Below are 18,351 nucleotides of genomic sequence, written 5' to 3' on the forward strand. Positions count from 1 at the left end.
ATTCATGTACTTGAGCCACGTTAACCCAGCCTTCAAAGAGATGGAAAGCCAGTCTGAGTGTTAGAATGTGAGATGTCAGCTTCAGAGGGCGCTGACTCTCGGGCGGCCAACAGTGTGGGGGTTGTGGGGGAGGGTGGGGGAGGCGGAAGAGGGGGTAAGGGGGATAAGTGGTAACAGAAAAAAATATGATAAAAATAAAGGAAATTAAATAATTTTAAATGATAATTTATAAAAAGATGGCACCAAACAGAAGTCATTAACAGCCAAAGATGGGCTATATTTAATTCTGAAAAAATTTATTTTATTTGCTACATTAGTCCAAGTGTAAAAAGTCTTACTCCTTGCAGTTCCTTTCCCATATTTGTGTCCTAGATTTTTATTTTTTTATTTCTATAAGTGACAACATTTGAGATACTTAGGCCTCTACTGTAACTATCTTAAAGTTAAAAAGAAAAAAAAAAGCCCTGACCGGTGTAGCTTAGTTGGTTGGGTGTCATCCCTCAAAATGAAAGGTCGCCAGTTCTACTCCCGGTCAGGGCACAAGCCCGGGTTTCGGGTTTGGTCTCGGTCAGGGTGTGTACAAGCAGCAACCAATCAATGTTGCTCTTTCACATCAGTGTTTCTCTCCCTCTCTTTCTCCCTCCTTTGCCCTCCCTCTAAAAATAAAGTTAAAAACAGAAAAAGAAAAAGAAAGGTTTCTGAGGCTGTAAAGCAACAACTATCATGATGGCCCTAGGAGGAGTAATAGGTTTGAACATGTGGCTGAGAACAGATAAACCAGAAACAAATGTGTATGTCTGGGGAACCTCATGCTGGGTCAGATGGGTGGATATAACACAGAGCTACCACATCTCGGGGACCCTCTGGTACTGGTGCAAACCGGTGAACCAGGGAGCTCTCAACTCACTGGGGCAGAAAACAGGAGGCAGCCGTGGGCCGAACTCTTCTCTCTCATCAATCTGCAACTTCTGTATCACGAAGGAAGGTGCGGGCTCCGGGGGGCCCGGCTCACTAGCTGAAAACAAACAGGATATTAATTATTTTCATATATTTGCCAAATATTTATGTGTTTGAGTCTTGAACTAATGTCTGTCACCACCAGATAGTGTGTGCTTTCCTTCGCCGTTTTGCTCAATCACCTCAGCTCACACCAGCTGCTGCGGACACAGGTGCTGCGAACCCGTGGGCCCGACCTCCGACCTCACAGGCATTAGAGCTGGGAAGTCAGTCCCACAGGGCACCTGCAGTCAAGTGCACCACTGCCTGTAACATGGGGGTGTATGGAACTTAGTCCTGATCACCTACTGCCACCTGAAAGCCTGAAAAATATCCTCGAAGGAGGGCCATCTGAGAAAAATAAAGGTTACAAACAGGGACACAAGACTATGTTCCAGCTCAGAAATCTCAGTTTCACTCAAAATGAATTGTCAAAGAGGAGAAAACCTGAGCATAAACAAACTGTCATGTTCACACTAATAATCTTATTTTTTAAAAACAGATAATTATGTTTTCAGGTAGAAGAGATAAAAATAGAAAAAGTCTGGAAAAGCAAGCATCAGAATTTATAATGGTTATCTCTGGGAAGTAGGATTCCAAGGGACTTAAGCTTTCTATATTTTTACACTTTTAAAATTCAAGTATATATGACTTTGCAATAAAATGTAAGTTGTATTACACATAAATATAAAATATAAAAAAGAGGCTGACATTTGCAATCACCTAAGAACAAACAATATTTTATAGCTCTATACAACTTTTTAGTTAGAGGCCCTCAAAAACTACACTAAGTCCAGCACAGACTGACGGGGCAGGCGGAACACTCTAAGACTGAGGAGGGAATTTTGCCCACCTACCCGAGCATCTGAAAAGTCTTCCACCCTCGCAAGTGCAAGACAGCCTCCTTTCCTGTGGCAAAACCCACACTGGGGTCAACAGGACAAACTGCCGTCCAAGTGCCAGACTCGCAGTAACGAGCACAGACCCAGCCTGCCCAGTGCTGGTCGGTCCAGGGCACACAATGAGCCCTGTGGAGAGAAGCTGGAGGAGCCCCTGTACTCATGACTCAATATTTCCAGTAATCCTGGCACCTCATTATCAACCAGGTTTGGGGGGGGGGAGCTATCTTAAAATAACATTTTTAATATTTTTAAATTCCTCTCAACTAGGATAGGTAGGAAAATCAATATTATCAAACACAGCTATTCTAAAAAGACAAGGTATACCAGAGACTTATACTAGATAGATAAAACAGAACTCTGGTCTACCCCAATAAAAATGTAAAAGATTAAAATACCATTTGAAAGCTAATTATCTGGGTTTAAAATCACACACTAAACAAAGCAGTAGCTGCTCTAGAGACATCGTTGTTTTCTTCTTGAGATCCCAAAGTCTGAAACACCAACGTACTATGTGCCACAGATGATGCTTCCGCCACATCAGCCTCCTGGGAACTTTTGAGGTCGGCCTCCCTGGTACCTTCCTCATCATCCTCACTGTCACCCTGCTCATCCTCAGAGGATGAGGACTTTTCTTCGGAGGAGCTGGCAAAGATGGCCTTGAACAAGTCCATGGATGGGCGGCTATCTCCTCCTCCTTCAGTCTGTGAATCCACTCCTTTGTTTAGGAGCTGCATTAACAGTGAAATAAGAGTCAAGAATGAAGAGGCAAGGGTCCAAGGAGCCAATGTTCTAGAACACACACGCAAACATACGGATGTTTATATTCATGCGCATGGGTCTCCACACCCACATAGTGCCTAACTAAACAATTATCACACACAGCACTTATTTTTGTAGTGTTTCTGATTCAACAATGGCAGAATATGCTGAATGGAAGAAGCAGCTGAAATCTCTCATGGAGACAGGTCATCAATCAGAATTGCAGAGAAAAAATGCAGCAAGAAATAGCACAGTGTCTCCGTCCTATTTTCAAGAGGCTATCTGAGCCTTCTGAGGTCCGGTATTACAGGTGCTGAAGAGTCTACTCATAACCGTGCTGAAGAGAAAACTGGGCCCTCCACACAATGGGGAGGTAGACGGGAACACAATGATAAAATGGCCACAGAACTTTTTTTTTGCAACTACACATCACTCTTCCTAAAAGAAGCCAGATATGAATATTCATACTAACCAAATAAAGAGCCAGTATCTTTGTACACACTCAGTTCAATAAGCAAAAAGCACAGGAACAAAGACAATGAGGCTCCCACCCGCTCATCACCAGGCGGACAGAGGGCGATCAAATGTGCTGAGCAATACGAGAGAGCCCCAGGGCTGGCCCAGGTCACATCCACTTCAGCCCTTTCATCTTACCACTGGACAACCCGGTCAGAGATGAGAGGCCCCAGACTGGGTCTGGACTCTCTACCCAGCTCTCCCCACTCAGGCAGCGGCCACCGCCCTGCACCCACCACCTCCACGGAGCAACATCACAAAGACCCACGTGAGGAGCACTGGCACCAGACAGTGGTATTTGTGGCTTTAAAGTGAACTCTTTTCACAGAAAAAAATTAAAGAGGAAAAGTATACCATTCCTCACTAAAAATAACCAGGGCACAGTGGAGAAAGGACTAATTCTAGAGCTGGAACTGAGAAATAAAGAAAGAAGCCCAGAAATCTTACTGTGCCAGAATCTAGCCAGGCCACGCTCAGAGAGTACGAGGGATGTTTCAAAAGTACACAACAGCCAAGTTGAAGGGGCTCCAACTAGCCAAACTAGTACAGTTTGAGCATTAAAATAAACAATGATAATACCCAATTTATCCCTTTGAATAAAATACAAGAAAAGAAATAGTTTGATGAGAAACAGGGTATTTATACGTCAAAGCTCCTAAATACTTATTAAAAATAATTAAGTGCCCCGACCATGTGGCTCAGTTGGTTGGGCGTTGTCCCACAAAGTGAAATGTTGCCGATTCAATTCCCCGTCAGGGCACATGCCAAGGGGTGCAGGTTCAGTTCCGGGTTGGGGTGTATGCAAGAGGCAACTGACTGATGTTTCTCTCTTACATCAACGTTTCTCCCTCCCTCCCCCTCTCTAAAAATAAATAAGCAAAATCTCTTTTTTTAAAAAACCCACTTTAAAGATAATAAATTAGATAGGTTAAAATGGTACTATGCAAATGATCAGGGATAAAGAGTGATATTACATAATGTAAAAGAGTCAGTTCACCAAAAAGATATAATAATCCTAAATGAGTATGTAATAAACAAGACAGTTTCAAAATACCTGAAGCAAAAACCACTTTGGACTACAGTCTGACAGTTTCTTATAAGGTTAAATCTATAAGTACAGAGTACCCAGCATTCCCATTACTAGGTATTTACCCTAGAGAAATAAAATCTTTTGTCCACATAAAAAGCTGCAAACAACCAAATGTCCTTAAAGAGTACATTTTACTGTACTCTTGGCTGATACTCTTGTACTACTTCACTGTAGCTGGTCGTAACAAACCAACAAACTGTGGCACACCCACACAACAAAACAGTATCCCGCAATAAAAAGAATGAACTATTGCTACATGCAAAATGCTAGTAAGTCTCAAAGGTATCATGCCAAGTGAAAGAAGCCAGTCTCAAAAGGCTATTGTGTATATTGTCTGGTTCCATTTATACAACATTCTGGAAAGAGCAAAACTATAGAGGTGACAGGGGTTTGAGGTGAAGAGACGGTATGACTACAAAGAAACAGCATGAGGAAGTTTTTGGTGATAATGTACCACTATGTATCCTGATTGTGGTAGTGATTATACAAATCTATATATGTGTAAAAACCACCAAACTGTACTTTTAAAAAATGTCAACTTTAATGCAGATTAATTTAAAAAGTAAAATTAAAAATTTTTAATAAAGCTGTTAGAAATAAAACCGACTTTTTATTAAGTTGACCTTACAACTCTTAAAGCAGTGATTTAAAAAAAAACAAACCAATAATGTTTTCTCTGTATTCTCCACAAAGGGGAATACTTGTTATTTGGAAAACTGTATTTTCCAATACAAATACAGAGAACTTATAACCTCTCCTCAAATGATTTAAGCTAAGATTCAAATTTTTGGACTGTAGAGCAGGTGTTGGCAAACCACAGCCCAGGGGCCAAATCCAACTCACTGCCTGTTTTTGTAAATAAATGTTATTGGAACCTAGATGTCCCCAGTTGTTTTCATATTGCCTGTGGTTCCTTCCACATTCAACAGCAGGGTTCAATAGTTGCAATAGAGACTATGGCCCACAAAGCCTTTAATATCTGATATCTGGCCCTCCACAGAAAGAGTGTGCTGACCCCTTTTTGCCACAGAGAAAGGTAAAGGCCACAGCTAGCCTGGCAAAAAGAAGCAAGAAGCCCCAAGTACCTTATCTGAGAGTGACTCCTTCCCATGTTCATCCTCTGTGTTTACTAACGGACTGGACTCTTGTTTAAGTGGACCAACTTTTGATCTAGCCAAACTTAAGAATTCACTAATGGAATCTTCCTTCTTTTCTTGTTTGGATGTATCCCATCTGGATGGTTTTCTGGATTCTAAAAAGTAGGACATAGACATAACATTAGAATTAGCATGCAAAAAAACAAGTTCTTTATTACACCTCTTTAACTCATTCAAGAACATCAGTGAACCCACTATAGGGCAGGCACTGTGCAAAGTGCTGGGGATGTGGCAGATGCTGGGGCAGACTACCAACCCTCATCTGAACCATTACAACATGAGCCAAGGTATCCACGTAAGCAACCTCTTAATGGAGGGAGAGTCTGCACTATATGTATCCTTAGGATTAGATGACCCTTTATTTCTGTCTCCCAGCAGACGAGGTATTGGGACCACACTCAGCACATGGACCTGAGGAAGCCCTACTCACTGTCGGGACCTTGGTGCTGCAGTACTTTTTCACTTGAGACTTGAGTTGTAGGCAAGGAAGCTGTCTCTGGGAGTGTCAGAAAGTTGAAGACTGAGTATTTGTCACGTTTCACTCTTGGTAAGCCAACTAAAGTTGAACTGGGGGTTGAAAAAATATGAATATAATTTTAATAACAACTATAAGAATAAAATCTAATTCCTACAAAGCTTTCCATCTCATGTTCTTCATCAATAGCTCTTCTACTTGGCTAAAAAGATCCCCTAAGGCCCTGGCTGGCGTAGCTCAGTGGATTGAGCACGGGCTGGGAACCAAAGTGTCCCAGGTTCGATTCCCAGCCAGGGTACATTCCTGGGTTGCAGGCCATAACCCCCAGCAACCACACATTGATGTTTCTCTCTCTCTCTCTATCTCCCTCCCTTCCCTCTCTAAAAAATAAATAAATAAAATATTTAAAAAAAAAAAAAGATCCCCTAAGATGTTTTCACATGTCAAAGTAGTCTAGGAATTTATAATAGGTGACTTTAGTACCCATTAATTTTTCCTGATTATAGTAAGCTGAAATTTAACTTTGAAGATGGGTTTCCATCAAGGAAAAGTTCCACTGCTAAAAATACAGTTGACCCCAAACAGCACGGGTTTGAACTGCACAGGTCCACTTATATGCAGATTTTTATCAATAAAAACCATAAATATATTTTCCTTATGACTTCCTTGACATTTATTAAGATTTTACTTATTTACTTTTAGACTGAGAGGAAGGGAGGGAAAAAGAGAGGGAGAGAAACATCAATGTGTGGTTGCCTCTGGTATGCCCTGCACTGGGGACCTGGCCCACAACCCAGGCATGTGCCCTGACTGGGAATCGAACTGGGGACCCTTCGGTTCTCAGGCCAGCACTCAATCCACTGAGCCACACCAGCTAGGGCTGATTTCCTTAACATGTTATTTTCTCTAGCTTACTTTATTGTAAGAATACAGTATGTAATACATATATCATACAAAATAATGTGTTGACTGTTTATGCTATCTGTAAAGCTTCTGGCCAACAGTAGTTAAGTTTGGGGGGAGTCAAAAGTTATACACGGCCCTGGCCAGTGTGGCTCAGTTGGTTGGAGCATAATCCCATAAACCAAATGGTGGCCAGTCAGGACACATAGCCCAGTTGCAGGTTTAATCCCTGGTTGGGGCACGTACAATAAGGCAACCAATCGATGTTTCTCTCTCTCTCTCTTTTTTTCTTTCTCTCCCTTCCTTTCTCTCTAAAAGCCATAAAAAGAAAATGTCCTTGGGTGAGGATTAAAAAAAAAGTTATACACAAACTTTTGCCTGCACAGGGAGTCAGAACCCTAACCGCCGCATCCTTCAGGGTCAACTGCATACCTAAATCTTTCTGGTGGAGTTTATAATCAAATAAGAAGGTACTAAACTTTTATAAAGAATTAGAAAACATAAGTAATTTGAATGTAAACTGGATCATTGAAAAGGTGGCAAATTAGACAAGCATTAAGTTTTTATAGCTGGACATACATATCTAAGTTTCATATCTTCAGTACAGAATGTCTGCTATCTGGACATTGGTTTTGTTTTTAGTAACAAATTAATAGGAGTTAAATCTGCACAATTTGCAACTCATATATTTATAAGTAAGTTCATATGGAAAAAGGGAATTTGTATAAGTGAGAAGAAAATCAGCTTTAACACAGGGAACAGGTGCTGATGGAAGTGCAGGTTTACCCAACTTACTCTGGATAAGGGTCAGGGACGTTAAACCTCTTACACAGGAGCTTGTCAGGGTGCCACTCAAATGTGTCTCGGGTGAGCTTCCCGAACATCTTCATCTTCACGGCCGACTGCTTGTCGCTGACATCGTTCTGGGAAAAGACGTCCACTCTGTTTCATCACGTGGTCACACAACTGACCCGACTGCTCTTTCCATTGAAAAGTTTTCAAACAATCTTTCAAAATTAAAAAACCCACTTATGCTACATTTTTGCTAAAGAACACTAGAAGCGAAAAGCATAAAAATAACTTGTAATTCTACATTACCATGTCTATTTTGATTTTTTCACTGAGGGATTTAAAATGTTTGGCTCTGCAAATTTTAAAATACTGGGGCTCTGCAGTGCCTTAATTAAAATGCACCAGGCAGGGACATGATGCCTACCGACCTCTTGGTCCCGAGGAACTTCCACTTGGTCCGAGTCGTCTTCCTCCTTTGCGTGAGTGAACCGGGAGGACAAGGTCGAATGGGAGGATGCATACAGCAGGGCTGCCCGAGCGAACTCGTCCCGTTCGCGGCCTCGCTCCCACTCTGTCATACTGGGATCCAGACAATGTTCCAGAGCATCTGCAGTGCACAGAGCAAGAAACCGCTTCACTCTTAGAAAAAGCACAGGGCTTAAAGAAGAGCATCTGGTGGTATCACTGTGTCTCTATCGACTTCACTAGAGTAACCAAATCCTCATCCTGGTTTTTAAGAGCATGACGGGGAAGTACTTGGCAGGTAGTAGTGCTCACTCCCTCACAGTGATGCTTCTTTTGAATTCCATTGGATGGATCAGAGAAAAATATTTGGGAACAAATGCTTGATTAAATCTTTCAAATGAAGAAATTGTTACCACTCCCAGACAATGATAACTTCATCCCAACCACATTCCTAAGTTTTGGCTGAAAAACACTCTTTTCTCTACTTCTTTTTAATCTAACAAATAAACAGTAGGCATCCGGAGTCGTAGTAGGGAGTCCAAGTACACAAAGATCTGCTTGGGAAACCAGCCCCTCTAATCTGCTACCACTCACAAGGACTCCTGCGTGTACCAGCCAGCCCTCTCCCCCACCTGCCGTATTTATTTACTGCAGAGATCACAGAGTGAATCTTTCCCCGTGTAATGGTTCAATAGCCAACTCTCTCTGTAAGTCAAGTTTTAAACTATGATTTAGGGCTAGATGGTTAGGACCTTAAGATAAAGTGGGAGATGACCTTGTTCTCTTGATGTGAAATGTATCCCTTTCAGAAGTCAAGCATTCACAAACAGTGAACGGTCTGTAATTTAGCATTAGCCGCCACCACAACACGTTCCCTAACAAAACAGCTATCTTTGGGACCAGAGACGTAACAGAAACACAAGCTAATTGTTCTTGCTTTCTAAGGTCAAGAGCCGGGGCCTGAGATCTCTGCACTGTTTGGAGCAGGACAAAGCAAACACTCGCAGAGCAAGGAACTTCAACTTCAAATCTGGGACTAGGGTCAGAATAGTGAGAACCCTGCCCGTGGCTGAGGTAGGGGAGACCCAGGCCTTGCACTCACCTTTCTGACCCCGTTTCATAGTTGCTAAAAACTTTTCGTATCGTTTTTGTTTTTCTGGATCTTTGGCAAAAGGTTTGAAATTGCTGGCTTTCGTGGTGATCGCCCCACCACTCAATGCCAGGTGCCAGGAGCAGTGTCCGCCATCAGGAGAGGAGGGCTGGGCTCTGCTGCCTGAGGCATTCAGGGCCAGGCTCCGGGCCTTGAGCTGAGCTGCTTTAAGGTCAGTTGCCTGCTTCATCTCCTTGATTCTCTCTTTATCTTTCTGGGACAGAAATTCTAACACTGAAGTAGCTGAACCTAAATAAAAACAATAACAGGAGAGATGAATAGTATCATAACACAAATATATTTACATTTCTCTGTACATACATTTTTAATATCACAAATTTATGTAACTGCAGTATTTTATATTTAGTGTTTCATATTATCCCTATAAACTAGACAGTAATAAAATAATAAGACTCCTAATTTACAGTTGGTAAAAAATGGAACTAGCACTTGGATATTTATCAGGCCAGTGAGTGGTGGTCCCAGAATGTGGAAACTGACATCCTGAACTCTGGTCTGTGGCAGAGGCCCTGTCCACAGTCCTGCCCAGCACAGACGCAGGGCACAGCTACCATCACTCACTCACTCACGTCTCAAACCCCCACTCAGCACTCCCTCCCTCCTAGACACTGGCTTGGGGCCAGGAGGACATTGCAGACAAGGTCCTACTCTCACTAATGAGGGAGAAGGACATTAAAAAAGCCAAAAATCAGCCCTGGCTGGTATGGCTCAGTGGATTGAGTAAAGCAAGGGATCGCTGGTTCAATTCCCAGTCAGGGCACATGCCTGGGTTGTGGGCCAGGTCTCCAGTAGGGGGCATGTGAGAGGCAACCACACACTGATGTTTCTCTCCCTCTCTTTCTTTCTCCCTTCCCCCTCTAAAAGTAAATAAATAAATAAATCTTAAAAAAAAAGAAACCAAAAATCAACCATAGGATTATTATAAGAGGAGTGTGGAAAAAAATAGAGTGATGTGATTGAGTGTGACTTCAATGAGAGGGCTGGCAGTGGGGGTGGAGGGAGCGATAAATAGTTTATGTGATAGGCGGGGGAGCCCTGGAAGGTATCTCTAAAGACATAATATTTTAGGTAACTTATAAGAAAACAAGACTCTGGCCAAGATGGAGGCATAGGTAGATACACTGTGCCTCCCCGCACAACCAAAAGGACAACAACAAATTTAAAAACAAAAACAATCAGACCCACCAGGAAACTGAACTATATGGAAGTCCAACAACCAAGGAGTTAAAGAAGAAACATTCATCCAGACTGGTAGCAGGAGTGGAGAAGGGCAGCTGCGGGGAGAGGACTTACAGCAAGGCTGCAGCGGCAGGAGGACTGGGGTAGGCAAGGAGGCAGCTGGCGGACCTGGTAGTCCCACGATTATGTGTGGATAAATTGGGAGGAACAACTGGGGAGCAAGACAGACCACACAACCCAGGGTTCCAGCGCAAGGAAATAAAGCCTCAAAACCTCTGACTGAAAAACTCTGTGGGGGTTGAAGTGGCTGGAGAAACTCCCAGCCTCATAGGAGAGGTCATTGGAGAGACCCACAGAGTCCTAGAATGGACACAAAACCACCCACCCAGGAAATGGCACCAGAAGGGCCCAATTTGCTCCTGGGTAGCGGGGGAAGTGACTGAAAGATGTGGAGAGCTGAGCAAGTGGCATTGTTCCCACTCGGACCCCTCCTCCACATACAGTGCCACATCGCAAGTATTCGTTGGGTTGCCTGCCCTGGTGAATACCTAAGCCCCCTTACTACATAACAGTCGAGATGAGACAAAGAAATATGGCCCTAATGAAAGAACAGATTAAAGCTCCAGGAAAAAAATACAACTAGGTGACGAAGACATGGACAACCTATCAGATGCACAGTTCAAAACACTGGTAATCAGGATGCTCACAGAATTGGTTGACTACGGTCACAAAATAGAGGAAAAAGTGAAGGCTATGAAAAGTGAAATAAAGGAAAATGTACAGGGAATTCACAGTAAAAGGAAGGAAATTGGGACTCAAATCAATGGTTTGAGCCAGAAGGAAGAAATAAACATTCAACCAGAACAGAATGAAGAAACAAGGATTCAAAAAAATGAGGAAAGGCTTAGGGACCTCCAGGACAACTTTAAACATTCCAACATCTGAATCATAGGGGTATCAGAAGGAGAAGAGGAAGACCAAGAAATCAAAAACTTATTTGAACAAATAATGAAGGAGAACTTTCCCAATCTGGAAAAGGAAATAGACTTCCAGGAAGTCCAAGAAGCTCAGAGAGTCCCAAAGAAGTTGGATTCAAGGAAGAACACACCAAGGCACATCATAATCATATTATCCAAGATTAAAGAGAAGGAGAGAATCTTAAAAGCAGCAAGAGAAAAGGAAACAATTATTTACAAAGGAGTTCCCGTAAGACTATCAGCTGATTTCTCAAAAGAAACCTTGCAGGGAAGAAGGGGCTAGAAAGAAGTATTCAAAGTCATGAAAGGCAAGGACCTACATCCAAGATGACTCTGTCCAGCAAAACTATCATTTAGAATGGAAGGGCAGATAAAGTGCTTGCCAGGTAAGATCAAGTTACAGGAGCTCATCATTACCATGCCCTTATTATACGAAATGGTAAAGGAACTTATCTAAGAAAAACAAGAAGATCAAAACTATGAACGGTAAAATGACAACAAACTCACAACTATCAACAATTGAACCTAAAAAGAAACCAAAAACAAAAACAAAGTAAGCAAACAACTAGAACAGGAGCAGAATCACAGGAATGGAGAACAAATGGAGGAGTATCAGTGGGGAGCAGGGGAGAACTGGGGAAAAGGTATAGGGAATAAGTAGCAGAAATAGGTAGAAAATAGACAGGGAAGGTTCTGAATAGTATGGGAAATGGAGAAGCCAAAGAACTTATGTGTATGACCCATGGGCATGAACTAAGAAGGGTGGGAAATGAGGGTGGGAGAGGGTGTGCAGGACAGAGGGGATAAAGGAGGGTGAGGGGGGATGGAACAACAGTAATAGCATAATCAATAAAATATATTTTTAAAAAGTAAAGGATGTACACGCTTATGTGTGTCATTCACAATAAATAATTTTATTCCCAGTTTGGGAATACAAAATCATGGAAAAAAATTTCAATGGGAAAACATCTTTCCATTTTTATTTTGTTCACTCAGATTATTGTAAATTTAATTATTTTAATCTTCTCCATAATACATACCTTTAACAGGTGTTTCTCCTAGCAACTCTCCCCGCTTAGAGGCATTCAGTTGGTGCCTACTATGTGTCCCTTGGTCATGTACTGCCTTTCCAGCTGACTCTGATAATACTTGAAGTAAGTGGGAGTTGTCTGAAGTTGCAGCTACCACAGGTCTGAAATAATGCACTGGTCGATAGTCCCTCGGCAATTCAGGTGGTGGATAAATCTTTAAAAAAAAAGTAAAAAAATACATACCACAAGATAATCATGTTTGATTTAACAAAGAAAACCCATTACCCCTGAGCATCATTAACCCCAGCCTTTCCCAGGCTAACATCCAGCAGGCAGGCAGGCAGCGCTGGGAACAGACTGTCCAGGTACCCCGCCGACATCCGTTCTGGACCCACAGGGTCACCAGAACCACGCTGTTCTAACAGGCAGATATTTTTCATATTCCCCCTGCCCACTTCTACACACAGATGCTAATGTGCATGCTTTATCTGATAAGAACAAGAACGCTGAGAACAGCTAACACAGTTGATGTACAGGCCCACGGGCAGAACTAGCGGACTGCAAATCAGAAATGTTAGAAAAGCATGATTCGAGGTGTAGAAAAAAGAATAATTTTAAGTAAGTTACTTTTAAATTCAATTTTTTTCTGGTTATGTTTCAGTTCCAAATTGGAGCTGCAGGCCTTATTTTTTTATCGGAGGTATTTTTTAAAGCTGACTGAGCTGAAATTGAAGTATAGTGTTTGGGAAAGTTGGGCATTCATGATAGTAGAAAAATTAGCTAAAAGAGAGTATAAGACATACATTTTTAAATTACAGCACTAAATGGTCTCTCTTGCACTAGGTCTAACAAATATGTTTATGGACAGTCCTATTTAAGCTGTTTCCTCGATTTTTCGGCTGCCTGGAACTCTGAGCTCCACAACCAGCGGAGCACTGAATGCTAAGGCAGGTGTCCTCTGCCCAGCTGCACACTGGGCTCACTTGGGGCTTTTAAGAGTAATGAAGCTGGCGTCCCACCCCACAAAGCTGGCAACAGTTGGAGTTTCCCAGGCTTCCCAGGTGGTTGTAAGGTTCCCAGGTGGTTCCCTGGGAGGGCAGCACCTGGCATGATGAAAATCCATAAAACAGTGGTATTACCACTGTTAGGAAATCACATCTTTATCATCTTAGCCTGATCACCTTCTCTGAGAAACAGCCTCCCCAGCCAGCAAACACTCGCACAATACTAAGACACAAAAACCCAGAGGGTCACGGCAGAAAAGGGTTGCACACACAAACATCTTTTTCATGTTCTCCTTCAGATTCAAAGCATTGTAGAGGTGGCGGTTTAGCCGCATACTCTGAAAACTTGCCTGTCTGTGAAAAACTAGGGGAACGCAGCCCTCTTCTGAGTCGCTTGTGCCCAAAGCCCTGCTGCAGCGAGGAGCCCCCCCAGGAACCCAGAGCCTGTCTGTCCACGCACACACTCGGCCCCACACTGTGTTTGTCTGCCTGGCATCCCCACTGAATAGGAGATGATGGGGGTCAGGACTTTGTCTTATTTATCCTTGAGCCCTGAGTCAAATGAGGACTTAACCATTTTTAAAAGTTATTTATTTTTAGAGAGGGGAAGGGAGGGAGAAAGAGAGGGAGAGAAACTTCAACATGTGGTTGCCTCTAGTGCACCCCCCACTGGGGACCTGGCCCACAACCCAGACATGTGCCTCAACCAGGAATCAAACTGGTGACCCTTTGGTTCACAGGCTAACCCTCAAACCACTGAACCACACCAGCCAGGGCGACTTAACCATTTTTTGTACTCCCCTTTCATAAATGTAAAAAACTCGCATTCTCCTTTGACATAGTTGACATTTCTGATAATAATAGCCACTGACTGTGCACCCAACACTGCTTTGAATATATTCTGCTCACTGTAACAACACATTGACTATCACCACCAAACCAATCACAGTCACTGTGATACCTCAGGCTGCGCTGCTCCTGGCTGCCCTGTTCTGGAGAGCCTCAGGCCAAGCCACAGGTGCTCAACAAGTATTCACTGAATAAAAAACAAAAAGCCCACTACCCAGGACACCAAAAAAGGGATGCCAACAAGGCAACCTAAATGGGGAAACCTAAAAAAGGGATGCCAATGAGGCAAATGGCCAGGAGACCCTCCTGAGCCATCAGCACACACAACTAACTTGTGACAGCCACCTAGGGACAGGTAACTCTGAGGGGTGTTAAAGAGCACCACTTGGCCCAAGCCGTAACAGAATCTCAAGACAGGACTCTCTGAAAAGCGCATGGAGTTCTGCCAAGACTTGGCCTGCACGTACATGGCTTCTCCCCCCTCTGCTTGCCCAGGGAACCTCGCCCACATAGGTTAATCTGCCTCACAGCATTGAGGCGTTAGGGCTGTGAGTCATTACAACCTTTTGAAAGTTTCCTACTTTTTCTTAAGTTACATTGTCCCTAGAATTTTATTGATTCCATTCTCCCACCAGTTTCTAATGTAATTTTTTAAATGGAAATAACCACTCAAAGTTTGGCTTTAAAACTGTAAGCCATCAGCTGTCTTGAATACAATGTGGCCACTGACTGACATTTCTAATAACAGGATACATTTTTCTCAACAATCACTAGTAACTAGGCTGGTGTTTTTGGAAACAGAATTTACTTATCATTCCAGTTGTTAACATAATCACTCAGATTATATAGCAAATATTTTAAGTACTAAACCAATAAAAAAAATTTCTTACTTTCTTAGAAGATAAAGGTTTAGAAGCCAAGGAAAATCCATCCAATATTTTGCCAACGTATCGAAGATCTTTCTCTGATTCTACAAAATGATGTCAATGATTAGTTTCAGAAGCATAGATAAGAATAAGACAGAAGATGTCAGCTTCCTTATCTCTAAGAACACAAACACTGGCGTCACACTTGGTGTCACACACAGGCAGCAGGGAAAGAGGAAACGGCGTGGCTGACGCGACCCACCCTGCCCACAGCTGACTGGACTGCCCTGGACCCAAGGCTACGGCCCTCTGTGACAGGAAAAGCATGTGAGGTCCCACGCTAAGGGGCACCAAAAATATAATGTGTGGAGTAAAAGATCTCAAGAAAAACCATTCAGAGAAATATGGATAAAAGTGAAAATCATGCTGTGAAACCAGGTGAAGACCCTTGGGGAGACTGCCTCCCAATTTCCTTACCAACCATCCAAACAAGGTACAAAAGGCAAACAACCAGGTCAGCCCGTAATCTAAGCCTAGCACAAATTAAAAGGTACTTTTGTCCTTCTCACATGAAATTCTAACAAGAGATAAAGATCACTAATTCAGGAAACAAAATGACCAACGCCCCTCCGACTTGAAGCCAGAGTCCACTGGCTGCAGAGACAAGTCCATCCACAAAGGCTCTTTGATCACCAAGTACTTCCTGTGCGCGGTGATCCCATCAAAACTCCATACGTGCAAACTGCATCTTCTGTAGCCGAAAGCCACCTCATGACCACCAATAAGCACTGACACAGCTGACATTCAGTCCCCACGCTGGCCCAGCTGCCCATGATGCAGGTGCAACTGAGGCTTTCCGCCTCAGACTGCTGCACAGCGGGTAACTGTGCTTCCCCACAAATTGCTTCTGTACCCAACTCCTGCTAACTTTTGTACCAGCTCCTGGAAGTCCCTAAGATTCTGTACGGTAATTTGTGACTAAATTTCATATTCTTGCTACTTTGTATCCTTTTACACCCTGCAATTTTACTTTCATGAATTTATTCTGAAGAAATGTCCAGGTAATGTACATAAAGAGCCATAAGGACATTTATTATAGCCTTATGGACCAAGAAAAAAAATAAGAACAATTCAAAAACCAACCATCATGACGAGCTAACTATAGATTCACTCAGTGAAAGACCAAAAGGTCAAAGCTACAGTTGTTGAGGCCCTAGGGGTGTGAGAGAAGAGGCTGTTGTTGGAGAGCGGACAATGGCAGAGAGGGCACAGGGGAGTCTGGGAAGCTCAGGGGCAGACACTTGCTCAGGCTTGAGGTGGGAAGGGGTGGGGTCCATCAGTCAGGCCAAAGTGTTATAGAAAAGGAAAACCAAAGATGTGGCTTGGAGGGCAGACTCAAGTATGTAAACTTATTACAGATTAGCAATCATGCAATTGATGTGTTAACATTAGTAATATAGCATTGTGTTGATGTATTGATATAATATTAAAAATTAGTATAATAATTAGCATACTTCATATAATCTATATTAATATATCATAACATTAATGAGTATATAACTTCTTTTAAGCTATAAAAAGGATACATAATCTTAGTAGAAATTTTTAAAAATATAAAGATAAAGCAAAAAATATAAAGGTAAGGAAAAGGGAGATAATAAAAGCAGGCTTATTATCACCCAGAGGTAACACCAAGTAACATTCAGGTGCACACCCTTCCTGCACCTTGTATAAAACCCTTGGTTCTTTTTGTTGTGATGATGACAGGCTGCTCACACTTACCGAGTGCTTGCTGTGTGCCAGGCAAGTTCTACGCCCTTTATGTACATTAAACTCTCCATGGGATAGTCATGCCATTGTCATGCCCACTGCCCAGACAAGGATGCTGGGGCACAGAGAGGTTAAGTACCTTGTCCAAGGTCATAGCTGATAAGGGGGGAGAGCCAGGATTAAAACCCAGGCAGTCTCTTCTCAGCATGTGTGTTCACAGCCATTAAGCAAACTACCTCTTAAACACTGTTTTGCACCTCCCTTTTCTCTTCTAGAAATGTGAAATAGGCATCATTTTGGAGTGATGCTTAGATTATTTCAACACATATGTTTTAGATGTATTCTTGAAGTGTTGGATCAAATTTCATCTGACTCCAACTATAAGTATTTGAAAAGATTGTTTTAAGTTCAGCTCTTGCCTCTTACTTTGCTCAGGTGGTTGTTACTATTGTAACCAGAGAAGAGGAGCTGCTGTTTATTCAGTCTCTGAGGCAGCTGCCAACCAGAGTTATGCCATGTAATCCTCACGATAACCCCCAGACTACTCTTCACAAACGCTCACTTTACAAACAATGCCCTGAGAGGTTGCAAGCCTTGCCTGAGGCCACACAGCTGGGCAGGAGAAAGCAGCAATCCAAACCCAGGTCTGACCTATTCCAAATCACATGCTACTAATACCTATTCCAAACACTCTCCTCTCTGGATTGAAAAATTAAAATACTATCTAGGATCTGAACCACCATAGATTCTGACTTGAAATTCAGTTTGTTGACAGATGTCTACCTCTTAGCCCAAGGAGACCCCGCTACGAGCCAGGGATACAAGTAGAAGAGAGAGTGGCTTCCAAGGTCCACCTTGCTACGGGTCTCAGCATTCCCACCACCTAGTCACCACACGGGCCTTCGGCCCTCCTGCTTGTGCTGGCCTACTCTGACCCCCTAGTTCCTCCAGCTGGGAGTGCTTCCCTCTCACCCAGTGTCAACTCTGACCTGCAACATGAGCACATGTCCACACTCCTGCTCCTCCCTGACTCCAGACCTCTTCTTCCCTCCTTGGCCTGGTCTTGACAACTGCCTTTGGCTCTAACCCATTCCAAATCCCACATCTATCTTACTTCCCACACTGGGCCTCCCTTCTTCCTACTTTGTTTCTCTGTCTGCATGTCTGTAACCCCCTATTCCACCGAGGCTGCCCCTGTAGTATCAATCTAGCAATCCCTTCTTCCTGATGACCTGACACTGGTCCTACCACCAGTTGCGAGTCTATGGAATCACCTTTCTGACTTCGATATTGCTTGGGCGCTGTCCATCCATACAGTCCATCTCCAGGCTCCTCGTCCTTCAGAACAGTGTCATACTTGGAGAGAGTTTCTGTGGCATAGATATCATCATCTTCCTCTTCCAGGGCACCAACACCAAAAGCCTTTGAAAACAAGGTTTCAAACAGCAA

The 18,351-nt window shown here is 43.0% G+C and overlaps 1 protein-coding gene across 1 annotated transcript in view; it reads right to left on the reverse strand.

Annotated features, from left to right (window-relative positions):
* Window positions 1–18,351, reverse strand: part of GPATCH1 (G-patch domain containing 1) — a 36,987-nt gene that overhangs the window by 3,913 nt on the left and 14,723 nt on the right. Inside the window, exons 8-17 of the mRNA XM_028530240.2 lie at window positions 18,177–18,324; window positions 15,157–15,236; window positions 12,423–12,627; window positions 9,158–9,454; window positions 8,019–8,197; window positions 7,594–7,721; window positions 5,851–5,987; window positions 5,349–5,515; window positions 2,407–2,626; window positions 908–1,015 (exon numbers count right to left, since the gene is read on the reverse strand). Of these exons, the coding sequence (XP_028386041.1) occupies window positions 908–1,015; window positions 2,407–2,626; window positions 5,349–5,515; window positions 5,851–5,987; window positions 7,594–7,721; window positions 8,019–8,197; window positions 9,158–9,454; window positions 12,423–12,627; window positions 15,157–15,236; window positions 18,177–18,324 (1,669 nt within the window). The remainder of the gene's footprint in view (window positions 1–907; window positions 1,016–2,406; window positions 2,627–5,348; window positions 5,516–5,850; window positions 5,988–7,593; window positions 7,722–8,018; window positions 8,198–9,157; window positions 9,455–12,422; window positions 12,628–15,156; window positions 15,237–18,176; window positions 18,325–18,351) is intronic.

Source organism: Phyllostomus discolor, chromosome 12 (assembly GCF_004126475.2).
Source record: "Phyllostomus discolor isolate MPI-MPIP mPhyDis1 chromosome 12, mPhyDis1.pri.v3, whole genome shotgun sequence".
NCBI classification, from domain to species: Eukaryota; Metazoa; Chordata; class Mammalia; order Chiroptera; family Phyllostomidae; genus Phyllostomus; species Phyllostomus discolor.